Below are 16,066 nucleotides of genomic sequence, written 5' to 3' on the forward strand. Positions count from 1 at the left end.
CTTTATGTACTGTAATTTTCAAAACAAATTTCCGATTTGTTCATTTTGAAAAAACTCAGTCTTCTTAACCATTGTACTTTGCCCTGCATTCCCCTACATTGATTTCAGCTTATATGCAAGTGACTTGAGATATTTTTCAAACTTTAAACAGCAAAAGTATACAGGAAAGATTTAATGATATTTTTCTTTATTTTCAGGAAAAGTATTCCGTTGCTTGATGCAGTTTTCTTTCTTCAAGAATTATTCAAAATTAATGAAGGTTGGAGATCAAAGTGAAAACTTGAGGTGCCTGAACGGAATACGATTTTTCACGCTGTGCTGGATTATTCTGACACACACCTACGCGTTTGTTAACTATTACAATCTCAGTAAGCAATATTATTCTAATTTCGTACGCAAGAACTTTTTTTAAGTCAAGTTTTGAACGGTTTAGCTTTTCCATAAATGTAGTTCAATCATTCGGGATAACTTGGAGTCATATTGCTTAAATTGGTGTCAATGAGGTCGTTTCCAAAATTTTAAAACTATTTTTTTTCTGAAAGAACATGCTTAAAAACATAAGATCTAACTGTTTTTTAAAATAATTTGTTTAAGTTTAATATTTTAAAAAAATTACTTAAATTGGTGTGCTTTTATTGTTTACGCTTCTGCCGATGACATCACAAATGATGAAATGCCATTCACAGAGCAAAATATTTAATTCGCATCTTTACTCACGTGTATTGGCAACGATAGGGTTGATAGCAAGCGTAGAGCGCAATTTTAATTCGCTTCTTGATTATCATAACGTGGAAACGCGATAGGAAGATGCGGCAAAGTGCATCATTTGTGACGTCATCAAGACCACTCGTTGTTTGAAAAATCGGACGTTTAAAAAAATTAATTAAAAAATAACTGTTGGGAAAATGAAAGTATTTTCTGGGTCCATATTATTTTTTTGCTTAATTTATCAAATTCAATGACAAAAATTACTACTTTTGACTGAAGGAAACAACCCCATTCAAATTTTTTTAGCGTGGAACCCCGATTTTACGTTGTTTTATACGTCATAAAACTTCCAATTTCATTTTCTGCTGGTTCAAGAAAATCAAGAAAATCGCTACAGTCAAGTGCCCATACTTGGGACACTACCCTGACTTGGGACATTGGGCCGAATTTAGTTTTGAGGGCTAATATACCTGTTGGTTATTCACCAGTAAGAAATAAATGGTACTATCTATCATGGACAAATCTATCTGAATGAGGGGGGAAAGTAAAAATTTGATGCCGGTATTCCGCTCATTTGAATGAGACTCTGCTTCTGCAAAAGCTGACATCGCTAAAAAATAGTAGATTCGTCCATTTCCGGCTGTAAAACGGATGTTTGTCTTTCCATACAATCCGTGGTCAGACAGTATTAGAGAACGATTGAATATTTATCTTTTGAAGCCATGTCAGTTAAATTTTGATGTATCATTTTTAATGGTTAATTTAATGATTTTGAAAATTTTTAAAAATAGGCAATTTTTAACTTTGGAAATAACTTTGGTTACCTACGCTAACTGAGCAGCATTAGTTTGAATTTGCTTCACAATTCTTTTCGGCTATGTACCTGTGCCTTATTTGGGCAAATTCATTTCCACTTAACTAACTAAGTTTAACTAATTTATTCATAAGTTTGAGAAATTGCAAATGTGCTCTAAACTTCCGACACTGTTATAAGTTAGAATTCTATGCAGTAAAAAATGTAAGGAATATGGAGAAAATAAAATGTATAATTGTATTCAGAAAAAAGTATACTTACAAAAAGTTTTAAAATAATAACTACTCTTGTGACAACTCTGATGACAATTAATGTGTCATACCGTAACACATAGCAGAAAAGTTGTCATTAAAAAACAAATGGAATCATTTGATGAGCAAAATACGTTTTGCCAAATTTATTATACTAGTTATTTCTACTAATGAAAATGAGACTTATAGTATAGATGAGACTACAGTCGAGCCCGCTTAATGGAATATCGAATAATAGAATATCCCGCTTAATGTAATAAGATTCCCATGTACTACACCGTTGATGTGTGTTATTTTTATCCCGGATAATGGAAATATCCCGCTCATTAGAATAATTTTTCCTGGCAAATTGCCTATTCCATTAAGCGGGCTCGACTGTAATTTGTTGTGAATTTTACGTTTTATGAAGGATTGAAAATGAATGTGCAAAGACGTGAAATGAGGAACATGGACAGCTAAAAATCAGCTGCATTAAGAATTATTTGGATTCACCAATTACTTTTATGCTTCCAAATATCGAGGGGAAAGCAGAAATATTACATTCAGAAAAAAAAATTAATAAATAAATAATAATAAGAAGAAGGTTGGGGAGGCAATCAATATTTTCAGGAGCAAGTATACATTCTGATATCTTTGAACCTTTATCAGATTATATTATTTTTATCTAATGATATTTTTTTTTCTTTATTGAGTTGTGAAATAAATAAACTTCTTTAAAATGATCGTTGTTGTCCCAAACTATTACCTATTGCTGCACACATGAAAGAAAGATCAAAGTGCTAAGTGTCTCAATTTAGGGAGGTTGGGACAATTGAAATTTTTTTGTTTTATTATTTTAAAGGGACACGTCTACTCATCTATACTTTGTCCTGAAGTGAAGTACTAAGGCACATCCTAAAAATAGAATACTTCGTTCGAATGGAAAACAAATAATAAATATGCCACTAAGGGTAGAAGTTCAAAACTGTCTCAAGTATGGGCACTTGACAGAATATCGATAATGGTAAAATATTCCGAATTTTTTTGTTGCTGTTTTTCAGATAATCCTCTTAATACGTTAGAAGAGCAAAAAAAAAAAAAAAAAAAAAAAAGTATTTCCACAACATAAATCACAAACTTTCCTTTTCTTTTTGTTTTGAGGAAAAAGGGGGGGGGGGATGCTATTAACGTGCTATGAATAAAAGTGTATGCAAAAACAAAAAACAAGATAGGGGAAAAGGGGGATCATGTGAACACGAGGTACATGTGACATGGTATGTTTTACCAAGATCACTTCAAGCAAAAAATCTGGGAAAATTCTCAAATAAGGACAATACCAGTTGTACATCTTGGATAAACATTTAGAGCAATGAGCCATTTTGTGTTTCTATGGTGGTAATTTCTTTGTTTTAGCAGGTGTTGAAAATTTTTTATCACTGTCTTCTTCGCGTGAAAACATTTTTAAAACTGACTGCTAATCTAAATCTAATTATATTACAAACCACTGAATGAACATTCAAGTAAATTTATGACAATGTTTAAATCTTTTTATTGAACAAAAAATTAGTAGACGATGGGACACGCGCACAACATTTAGAAACACAAGTGAACAGTTTCCATAGCCGCTCTCTGTTATATTATTATTAGTGCAGGATATTGTAAGCGTTAAAAATGTCTAAATATTTATAATTATTATTTTCCTATAATCAGTTTGTAAATTTATTGTTAGTTGTAATACATGCTATTAAATATTTATTTTATTATTATCATTATCATTATCATTATTATTATTATTATTATTATTATTATTATTATTATTATTATTATTATTATTATTATTATTATTTTGTTATTAAATAGTTGATCTATAAATTCAGTGTTATATAGTACTTACAGTAAATAAAAAGACACACAATATTTTCATTTAATAAAAAACTGAAGTTCAAAATCATATTTTAATACATTATCAAACAATGTATGAAGCTTAGAAGCAAAATATGTATAGAATAACCCTTACGTAATAAAAAATTATTTGTATTATGCAGTCATATAAGTTTTTTCTAGTCTATTCAGGGATCAGAACAGGCTACGAGACTTTAAAATTTGACAGTGAGCAGTTATATAGTTGGGGGAAAATATTTTCTTAGTATAACAATAATTGTACAGTTGAAACTGACGCAGTACAGGTTACAAACTCTTCAACTTAGTGGTTATTTAGGTATATGATTTATATTGAAGAGGAAGAATTTTCCTTTAAAATGCAGTTGGCTCTCTGTTTAACGACGCTCTATTTAACGACATTCTCTATTTAACGACGGCTTTTCCCGGTCCCAGATGGCCCACTATAGTGTTAAAAGCATTCTACTTAAGGACGATTTTTTGTGGTCCCTTGAAAGTCGTTAAACAGAGAGCCAACTGTATGATGCTTTTCCTGCATTTTCACCCGTGCTCATATGTTCCTCAGGCCTGTTCGCATCTGCCTCCCTCTAGGGTAACATGTGAACAACTGCAAACGCTTTTTAAAAATACCATAAAGCAAAAAAAAAAAAAAAATAAAATAAATAAATAAAAATAAATAAATAAAAAATAAATAAATAAATAAATAAATAAATAAAATCTCTGAAAAATTCATGACATAAAGAAAAGTTTATTCAATCATGGAGACACTTTTGCGTTGAGAAATTGAAAATATTTTTTTAAAAATAAAGAAATGAAAAAAAAATTGTTCACATGTGTGCCCCCTTTTCCCCTATCAGGTTTCTTCTACTATATCATTGAGAAAATGTCAGTTTTTTGAACAATATGCTTAGATTTTTATCCCGCCCCCAATTTTACGTTTCCCCGCTTGGTGCGTTTTTATTGTTCATCCGATGGAATACGTAAATTCGGGGTTTCATTAAAAAAAAGAAAGACGTAAAGTCTCGCTGCAGCTAATTCCCGGCTAGGTCATGAAATAAATTTATTACTTTTTATTTTACAAAACAAAAGGTCGAAAATATTGTACACCGCTGTTTGCATCAATCCATAGTTCTGAAGTGGCTATTTGGAAGCTACATTTAAAGTTAATGAAAGTGCTCTTTCTACATTGAAATATTCTGTGCGATATTATCAATGAAAGAAATCTTGCGATGTTGTAAAGCACTACAATGAGGGATTTTTTAAACTTTCGGTAACTCTATTTTGTCTGCGTTAAAATTGCACCACAGTAGAACCCCAATTATCCGATTCAATAGGGACCAAACCCTGTTCGGATAATCAAAATGTCGATTTTTTCCCGAAAAAGTCTTTTAATTAACTACTGTTTGTTGAAATCGGGAGGCAAAAACTTTTTTAAGAAAACGAGCTTTTAATAAAAATGCCGACATCACTTTAACATTTTACGCCTACTTACAAGTGCTGTACATTAGTGCAGTATATGCACATAGTACCGTACTAAAATGAAAGTCATTGCTAACTGAATAGCTCGACCATTGATTAAAATGTTTGACAAGCTTCCCGGAGGGATTGTCTCGCAGACAGAATCATAATTTTGCTAGTCACAATATATTTCTGTCTTATTATTTTTTTTCTGTTATCCTGAAATCGGCTCGGATAATCAACGATTCGAATAGTGGGAGTTCGGATAATTGGAGTTCTATTGTACGTTTATTCAAATAAATTGCTTTCCATCTCTTTTATAATATATTGTAAAGAAACCCTAAATGGTAAGATAACTTAAAACCTGGCTAATAATTCATTTTTAAAGGATTTAATATAATTATTATTTCGTAATTTTGATATTCATACAATAGTTTTAGAGTATTTCCTTTCATTCACCAACAAATCAAAAATTAAACTATAATACTTACATATGAGGGAACCAGTTTAAAATAGAAATTTTTTTATCGTTAAGTTATCCTGAATGACTGAAATCTCATTGCGTGTATTAGTAAAAAATGAATCGGTTTTAGTATTTATATATTTATGTCTTAAAGTTCCACGAGAAGGCATTTTATTCAACACAACTATTTCTGCCATGTATGAATAAATAATTTATTCTTGTAAATGTATTATTATTATCGAATTTTTTTTCTTCTAGTGTATACGCTGCGAGCTATCGACTTTTTTCAAGATTTTGCTTTCCAAGCTATTGCGAATTCATTTCATATTTCCGACACATTTTTCGTCATTGGGTATGATATAATGTATATATTTCTTCAATTTGTGTAAACATGTTTTCTAAAATTCATCCTTATCAGTTTCAGTTAACTAATTAAAACATTTTTTTTTTCATTTTGCGTTTGGAATAGCTATTTGTTTTTGTTAATTTTCGACATAACACTTGTACATTATGCAAAGTATGATATTATGCATTATGCTTCTTTAATACAAATACAAATGTGACGGCCAGCAAAAGGCTCTTGGCCCAGCTAGGCTGGTCCTAGTCAATTTATTTGTCCCCAATGAAGATCAATGGCCCTCTTAAAGCTGCCCACCCCCTTGCTCATCACCACCTCTTCCTGTAAGCTGTTCCAAGTGCCCACCACCTTACTAAAGTTGTAGTTTTTCCCTATTTCCAGGTTAGCCTGAGATTTGAATAACTTAAAACAGTGACCCCTCGTCCTGCTTTCCGTGCAAAAATTTAATCCATTAACATCATTCATTTTGATAAATTTAAACAACTGAATCATGTCCCCTCTGATCCTCCTTTGCTCCAGGCTATACATATTAAGCCTATTAAGTCTGGTATCATAACCTAAATCTGAAAGTCCCCTTACTAGTTTAGTTACCCTTCTTTGAACCCTTTCCAATACACAAATATCTTTCCTCATATAAGGCGACCAAAACTGCACAGTATACTCCAAAAATGTGGTCTTACTAAACTCCTATATAAAGATAGAAGAACCTTCTTAGATTTGTTTGAAATAGATCTATTGATAAACCCAAGCATTTTGTTGACTTTGTTACTTGCAATGCTGCACTGTTGACTAAACTTGAAGTCCTGATTTATTAAAATACCCAGATCAATAACAGTTTCTGCCTGACTAATGATTGATCCCTGTAAACGGTAACTCGTACGCTTATTTCCATTACTTAAGTGTAGCACTTGACATTTCCCTACATTAAGTTCCACACACCACTTATCCGCCCACTTAGTAATAAAATCTCAATCCTCTTGAAGCTGTTTTACCTGTTCTTCATTTTCTACAATCCCCATAACTTTTACATCATCAGCAAAGCAATTCATGCTTCCAGAAATATTTTCATTGATGCCATTCATAAAAATAATAAACAAGAGAGGCCCTAAACCTGAACCCTGTGGAACCCCGCTTAAAACATCACTCCATTTAGAATGATATCCCCTCACTATTACTCTTTGTTTCCTTCCAGTCAGCCTATTTCTAACTCAAAGTTAAGTTTTTCCTCCTATTCCTATATCAGCTAATTTGCTGAGAAGAGCAACATGCGGCACCAATAATTAAGCAAATACAAATTTTCAAAACACTTTAAAATAAAGATAATGATACTTTTCAAATACTCATGCTTTTCATAATGAATTGAGGAACAAAACAGCAGTTATCAATGCATTTTTTTTTCAGAGGTGCTGTTTCATGTTATGTGGTTGTAACTTACGTGAAAACAAAAGGACGCCCATTCAACATACCAATGTACATTATTAACAGACTTACAAGGTAAGATAAAAAGTTTTATGTTTTGCAAATAAATTATATTTTATTAAAAATTGAAATTGAATGGGGTTTTTTCGTGTAGTTTTTTATGCATACGTCAGCTTTAGAATTTTTTTACGTATCATATTGTACATTTAGAGACCGTTTTTCAAAAAATATTGAAAATGAGTCTAATGAAAAAAATATTGAAATTTGGTTATTTGAGTACGTTTTTGACATGATTATTCTTCAGGTATTTAATCTTGCTTTCATGTTGCATGGTTATCTTTTTAAAGTGCAGTTTTAATGAATGTTTTGCATTGAGCGAAGAATGTATTAAGTCGTATGTTTTTGTATCTTACAATTTAGAAAAGCATCAAAACTTTGTCTAGTTCTTGTCTCCATTAGATGAAACTAAAGTTAAATCTACTCCCAAATTAAACGCCCAACATAAGTGTAGACGAACTCGATTGTAACTAGCCCTGATTTACCGTCGGGTTTACTAAAGAAATTAGAAATTCTTGATGGGTACAATGTTAAGTCTATGGGAGCAAAACTCGCTATTATCGCCAAAAGCGTGTAATACTTTGTAATTCATTAAATGTCTTTTAACTTCCATAGCTCAGCTAATCTTGTTCTAGAAAAACTACTTTAACATTCGGAAATCAATCGAAAATCAGTGATGAGTTGAAGAATTGTGAGATAGAGAAGCATTTGAAAATTGGGTATAGCTTCAAATCGATATAATCTCCTGATCGAGTAACCCGCGTGTTTCAACACGGCATGATAAATTGATAATATGTTTTGGCAAAGTTTAGCATGCAGGAAAAGGTTTTATCGTGACAAGGCTGAACTTGATCCGGTAACTTAACTGTTTTGCTGGTAAGACTCATTTCAGGTTAATGAAGAAACGAAAAAATGGTCAACAATGAACGCTACCTACTGGAATTTGGGGTTCATCCACCGGAGTTAGGGTTACAATTTCAACTGTCAAAATATCACCAAACAGGCAATGACTTCGTTCAAATGTAGAAGCAATTTTCACCTGTCATACCTTGACGGGCGACTTTCTAGTTTTGGTATATCATCATGATTTATATATATTTTTTATTTTAATTTAATTTAATTTAATTTAATTAATTAATTAATTAATTTTTTTATTTATATTTATTTATTTATTTATTTATTTGCAGCGAACTTAGAAAAGTTTGTTTATCTAAACTGAAACCTGCACGTATTATGCGTGAATTTTTTGACTTAATAAACTAGCAAACCAAACTTTATCAACAAAATGTTCGTTTTAGTAGCGACTTCGTATTAACCGTGGTCGTATTAGGACAGCTCAATTGTATCCAAATTATTCACCAATATCTATAATTATTTGCTGTAAGCTATTTTAGAGTTGTTTATGCTCACATCTGCACTCAACTATTTCAGGATTCTTCCAGTTTACATCTACTTTATCCTCTTCATTTTCCTGTTGGAACTCTTTGGTTCTGGTCCTTTTTGGAACGATTTTGCTGCATCACAAATTCAAAACTGCTACAACAAATGGTGGTACAATTTATTGTTCATAAATAATCTCTATGATGCTGAAAGCATGGTAAGAATTTCCACATATTTTATTAAAATAAGTTATTAAATATCTTGTTTTTCAAACATTTCTATATGCCTTCAAAAAACATACGAAGTATTTTTTCTAACTGCTAGTAGAACAATATGTAATCTTCATTTCAGTGTGCTCATCATACTTGGTACTTGGCCTGCGATTTTCAATTTTACCTGGCAGCCATATTTATCCTCCTCCCACTAATAAAGTAAGAATGTATATATTGCCAACTTTCAAAAATATTTCTTTTGGGTGAGTTTTGTATGAAGTATTTCACCGTAATTATTCAAACCTATTAAAAATGACATTTGCATTTATTTTATTAATGCAATTTGTCTTTTTAGATAAAACCGTAATATATATTACTGATATTTTTAATCATTCTAACTTGTAAAATACTTTACACTTTTCATTTTAATTGGCAACTTAAATGGCTAAATGAAGGAAAATATGAACGGTTCACTCAGTTATTGTAATTTGTCATAAAACTTGGATGCTTATTTTTCTCAATGCCCAAATTTTACGTCTAGTATTCAGCAATATACTGAAATTGATAAGAAGGAAATCTAAGCAGTCAATTTTTCTTTCAGTCAGAAAGGTTAAATTTTTTAGATTCTTAATTGCATCTTCCAGCCATGAATTCTCCTATCCTCATCTCCATCTATTTTATGCATTGGTTAGGATTAGGGATTGCAATACCGGACCAAAAATGCAATACCAGCATTCGGTATTTTTTTTTAAACGAGATACCGAAATAATTGTATTGATATAGGTTTAGATTCTTTATTGCATCTTCCAGCCATGAATTCTCCTATCCTCTTCTTCTATTTTATGCATTGGTTAGGATAAGGGATTCCAATACCGGACCAAAAATGCAATACCAGCATTCGGTATTTTTTTTTAAACGAGATACCGAAATAATTGTATTGATATAGGTTTAGATTCTTTATTGCATCTTCCAGCCATGAATTCTCCTATCCTCTTCTCCTTCTATTTTATGCATTGGTTAGGATAAGGGATTCCAATACCGAACGAAAAATGCAATACCGGTATTCGGTATTCTTTTTTTAAACGCGATACCGAAGTTATTGTAGTGATACCGGTTTAGATTCTTCATTGCATCTTCCAGTCTTGAATTCCCTTATCCTCTTCTCCATCTATTTTATGCATTGGTTAGGATTAGGGATTGCAATACCGGACCAAAAATGCAATACCAGCATTCGGTATTTTTTTTAAACGAGATACTGAAATATCTGTATTGATATAGGTTTAGATTCTTTATTGCATCTTTCAGCCATGAATTCTCCTATCCTCTTCTCCTTCTATTTTATGCATTGGTTAGGATAAGGGATTCCAATACCGAACGAAAAATGCAATACCGGCAATCGGTATTCTTTTTTTAAACGCGATACCGAAGTTATTGTAGTGATACCGGTTTAGATTCTTTATTGCATCTTCCAGTCTTGAATTCCCTTATCCTCTTCTCCATCTATTTTATGCATTGGTTAGGATTAGGGATTGCAATACCGGACCAAAAATGCAATAGCGGCATTCGGTATTGTTTAAACGCGATACCGAAATAATTGTATTGATACCGGTTTAGATTATTGCATCTTCCAGCCATGAATTCTCCTATCCTCTTCTCCATCTATTTTATGCATTAGTTAAGATTGGAGATTGCAATACAGGACCAAAAATGCAATACCGGCATTCGGTATTTTTTAAAACGCGATACAGAAATAATTGTATTGATATCGGTTTTTCGAAATTTCCCAAAAAAGGATTAAGAACATATTGTTCCGTTGTCATATTTCGTAATTTTGTTCAATAAAAGAGCATTATTTATGCAAATTCAATGTGAACAAATTATAAAATGAAAGAACAAACTCATATTAAAAATTTAATAAAAACAAGAAACTTAATAATCTATTAAATTTTTTCTAAGCCAGAACTAATTTTAGTGCACAAGTTTCCTGCAAAGAAAAATAATCTTTATGAATTCACGCAGTTTGGAGGTACTGTTAATAATGCCCGATACCCCTCCTCTAATTTCCTCTCGAAGTTTTCACCTTCATATAATTCAGTTTCTTGAGTGTTGGATTTGGATAAAACATTTGTGTGCATGTGCTTCTTTTGTATTACGTTTTTCTTTCTTTCTCTCTCTCTTTTTTTTAATTTTTAATTTACACCTAGTTATAATTTCTCTTCGAGAGATAATTATTTTCCTATATTAACATTATCTTCAACAATTTCCTCTTGATCAGAATGTTTTTGTATTTGCTTTTTGATATCCTTTTGGTTTGAAATTTACGATGATCTTGTTTTTATTTATTTATTTATTTTTTTTTTTTTTTGGATTTTGTTGATTTTTTTTTCATTTGTTTTCGTTTACTTTTCGAAATTCTTTACAACAGTGTAAATATCTGAAAATATGTCCAAGTTCCTAAGCCTTTCATCTTTTCAACTTTCAACATCAATCAAACTTTCAAGGAAATATATAACTGCTAAATATTATCTTTCTCAGTACAATAAAACTAAATATGAAGGGCAACAAACCAATAAAGCTGAATACAGATTACCATTTGTTATACAAACAAGAAAAAATATTTTTTTGAAAATTCAGAACAAACACAACTATTTTTAAACATATCAAAAAGTATAACTTATTTGGAGTACAAATACATCCTTAACCACACTTTAAATTAACTTTCACAAAAGAGAAAGTTAGTGATCAAGGAAATGAAAAAAAAAAATAAAAACTTGGTTCACATAAGCGCAGGAAAATTCGCTTCATTACACTATTTAGTGATGAAAATGTCATTTTCAAATCTTTCTGCTACTTTTATTTTATTGATATTCTATTAATCCGTGCTATTATATACAGGGTGTTCAGTTTTAACCTGCAAGACCTTTATTTTCGCAACCATTAGTCCTAGTTGTATACTTCCAATTGAAAAAATGTTCAAAATCAGATGCAGAGTTGAGATATTGAAAGTTTTAAGTCAAAAAAAAGTGAGTCAAAAAATACAAAATGCATTTTTTTATACGGGCCCCAAGTCCCCTTACTTATGCATAGGGAAATTTTATCCATTGAAAAATCATTCCAACAGAAAACGTTTGACATTAGTGCGACCAATATTCACCGAGCTGTGAAACGCAGCGTTTTGCACTCGCCATCAATAACACCGTTTGGGGGAAAATATAGCGGTTAACAAGGGTTTAAAATTATATGTGTGCTGGAGTGATTTTTCAAATTGCTCGAAGTTTTGTAGTTTGCTTTTGCGTATCGTGGCATGGCATTTGAATTTATTTTGGAATAGCAAGGAAAAATATAAACACTTATTTTATTTACTTCGACAACCTGACATTCCTCTGAAAGCGCGATAAGTTCCAATCTCATCTTTTGTATGGTCCCTTAAAACGTTAAACTCGAATATCTCCTTGAGCTTTGGTGGCACAAATGTCAAGTTTTTTTGCGTCAGTAATAGTTTTCAATGGAGATTATTTCTCTAAATATTAGTTAGATGCCCTGGAGCCTGTATAAAAATTTAAAATTAATATTTTTTGGCTCTTTTTTGTTTTTGATTCAAGCATTCAATATCTTAACCCTGCATCTGATTTCGAGCATTTTTGCAATTGGAAGTATACATCTAGGAGTAACGTTTGCGAAAATAAAGGTCTTGTAGGTCCAAAACGGAACACCCTGTATAAAGTCAAATTTTTCGCACCAATAGATTGATTTTGGTACTGTCTCATCGAAATTTGAAAAGTGAATTTAAAATAACAGTAGATATCCAACAAGTTAAATTTTGAACTCTTTAATTAAAAACTCTGATAATACCGAAAATACCGATATTTTACCCCAGCAAATACTGGTATTAGTAAATTGAAAAATTACTCGAAATACCGGTATTCGGTATACTGATATCGCAATCACTAGTGAGGATGTGAAATTTTCTAGATTCAGCATGAATAAGTACAGCGATAGAGTACAGCACCGTTTGTACGATATTGCACTATAATATAGCTCAATATTTTATCGGTATCATCAGTGAGAAGACTGATGATGTACTGTTGTTAATGAACTGTTGACCTGAATAAATGTATTCATAGAATTAAACATTTCACGCGACTGAAAGATATTTTAATCGTTTATTACTCTTTTATCTTTGGAACTCGATTCTAAAGAATAACTATCCTCTGTGCAAGTTTTTTTTTTAATTTAAAAAGTATATAGGACCTGGTAAAATAAAATTTTAGAATAAAAATATACTTTTATGCGATAGTACATTCCGTTGTTGGTTATAGCTTAACCAGAGTTTATAAGGTTTCTCTTTTGTTCTCCTTTCTTTGTTAAAGTTTTTTAATTAATTTATTTTATAAACATTATTAATATTTATTTATTTTTCTTGTAATATTTTTTAAAACTCTTTTCGGCCTAATGTATTTATATTTCGTACGCTACCTCAAAATGAGCTTAACGAGACAAGTTTTAATCATAGAGGGACTTTATTACACATTTTCGAATCCTTTCGTGACACATAATCTAGTGGCGTCACTACGAGGGACAGGGGGGGGGGGCGGTCCGCCCCGGGTTTCACACGTTTGTGGGGTGACACCCAAAGTGGAAATGCAAGTTTTTGAAAAATATGAAGCTAAAAGGCAATTTTAAAACTACAAATTTGAAAAATTTACGGGGGGTAAACCCCCGACCCCCGGATTCGTTTTTTGTACATTAGCCCACTTAAAATTTCGTTGTAACACAAATGTAGTTGTTTCTAAAAATTGAATGAAATTCATGTTGACATATTTTTTTTTCCTTTAGCGTTTCTGGGGGGGGGGGGTGACACCACTAATTACCACCCCGGGTATCACTTATGCTAGGTTCACCACTGCATAATCTCAAACACATAACAGCTAAGAAGATTTAGAATCCATTCTTTGTTGCTAAAAATCTAAAAACCAATTATTGTTTCCAATTGATATTCAAGTGGGGACTATCTCCTACTTATTTCTGAATTGTAAAACACTAATTAAACAATTATAATAAAACAAATTTTGAAGCTTGCTATGACCAACCTAAATGTCTTAATAATTTCTAATCTTGATCTTGTGTTTTCTCTTATGGCAGGCGTCCCAAAGTAGGCATCTCAATGAGTGTCTTCATAATCATCGCATCATCCATTGCTTGTGGTTACGTGACGTGGTTTTACGACTACCCGCCAACAGCCATCTTAAACGGTCCAAATTTCATGTAAGTCATTTATTTAAACGTATGATATTTGTTTAATGCCAATTTGGAATCAAAGTTTTATTTTAAACTAGCTGCATCGCCCGCCTTTGCACGGTTTACCTCGAAAATGAACGTTATGTCAAGTGACGCGTGTTCAACAATCAGGCTTGAACAAAAAAAAAAAAAAATAATAATAATAATTTGAATTTTGACATCTTGAATTCAAATTATGTTTTTCGCAATCACGAGTGTGTGTATGTAGGCGTGTGTGTTTGTGTGTGAGGCGTATGTGTGTTTGTGTGTAGTGGGCATGTGTATGTGTGTGTAGGCATGTGTGTTTGTGTCAGTGTGCAGGCATGAATGTGTGGGTAGTTGTGTGTATGTGTGTGTGTATGTTTTTGTGTGTTTGTATGTGTAAGTGTCTGTTTGTATGTGTTTGTGTATGTGTGTGTAGGTGTATGGTTGTATGTGTGCGGGTGTGTGTGTAGTTGTGTAGGTATGCGCGTGGTGTGTAGGACATGGACGCAACCTGGAGACGGCTTTCGCTATAGGAGCAGCATCGTAAAAGACCCGGCCGATGAATAAGCAATCGTGATTGCTCAAAAAAAAAAAAAAAAAAAAAAAAAAAATCAGTAAAATTTTTCTAAAAAAATTGTTTTCAGAAATTTGTTTTAGAAGCCTTTTAGGTTTAACTTATGTCAAGAACTTGGGACTGCAAGATTTATCACTGACATCATCAAAATTTAATTAAACTTACCTTTTACTGATTTTCTCTAACCTATGCAAATGAAGGGGAATAAAACACTTACCTAGGAATGGAGAAAAAGTTATTACCAATAATCAAATTGCATTTAGCTACAACAAAACGCAACTTGTATCAGATTTAACATACTGTTTCTTTTCAAAGTAGTTTTTTTTTTTACTCTTGCTTTCTTGAGATGATGCTTTGTTTTGATATTTTTAATGATAAATGTTCTTAACACATATGCATTTAGTTAAATCTCGAATAAGTTTTTATCTCAATTTTGTAGAGTATGAAAAGTGCAGCCATGGAACAGGGTATACCAATGATATTTCACTGAAAAATTTTATTTCATTTGGAAAATGTTACATTTTGACAAGGTTATACTTGTAAATGAAAAGGTATGAAACGACATAAAAATGAAACAGTTAAATATTTATATATTCCGCCATGGGAGAATGTAGCGAGACATCTCGGGACGCCATTGGAGGCTCTGACTGGGATCGGAGCAAGCGCAGACGCCCGCATGCGCAGGAGAGAGCAAAGGCGCTTATAAAAAGCGGCGTCCAAATGCTGAGGCAAGATGGCGTTCGCGTTGCAAAATTCGACGATTGAGGAGCAGCGAAGGGTTATCCGATTTCTGACAGCGGAAGGTGGGAAACCGGCAGCTATTCATCGGCGGATGGTGACCGTTCACGGGGAGAAATGTGTCTCTAACAAGTCACCAGAGTCACACAAATGGAACTGGACAAGCTCAAATGGGAGACGTTGAACCATCCGCCCTGCAGTCCGGACATGTCTCCCTGCGATTTCTATGTGTTTGGTCTACTGAAGAAACGCCTGAAAGGGAAGCACTTCAACTCGGACGACGTACTCAAGAACACTGTGAAGGACTGGGTCTCGTCACAGCCACAGGAATTCTGGGAACAAGGAATCCTGCGTCTTGTTCATCAGTGGGATCGTTGTGCTCAGACCTATGGTGTATATTTTGAATAAAGTCTACATTTGTACCCACCGTGTCGTTTCATACCTATTCATTTGATCACCCCTTGTATATGAACTTTTAGTGCTAAAAATGTCCA

At 32.4% G+C, this 16,066-nt stretch overlaps 1 protein-coding gene across 1 annotated transcript; it reads left to right on the forward strand.

The window, feature by feature from the left end:
- The first annotated feature begins 297 nt into the window (after positions 1-297).
- Positions 298-14,267, forward strand: LOC129220015 (nose resistant to fluoxetine protein 6-like). Its single transcript, XM_054854346.1, has 6 exons — positions 298-368; positions 5,831-5,924; positions 7,332-7,424; positions 8,838-9,003; positions 9,138-9,217; positions 14,141-14,267. Coding segments are annotated over exons 1-6 (561 nt in total). The 5' UTR covers positions 298-367.
- The last annotated feature ends 1,799 nt before the right edge of the window (positions 14,268-16,066 follow it).

This window comes from Uloborus diversus, chromosome 1 (assembly GCF_026930045.1).
Source record: "Uloborus diversus isolate 005 chromosome 1, Udiv.v.3.1, whole genome shotgun sequence".
Taxonomy (NCBI): Eukaryota; Metazoa; Arthropoda; class Arachnida; order Araneae; family Uloboridae; genus Uloborus; species Uloborus diversus.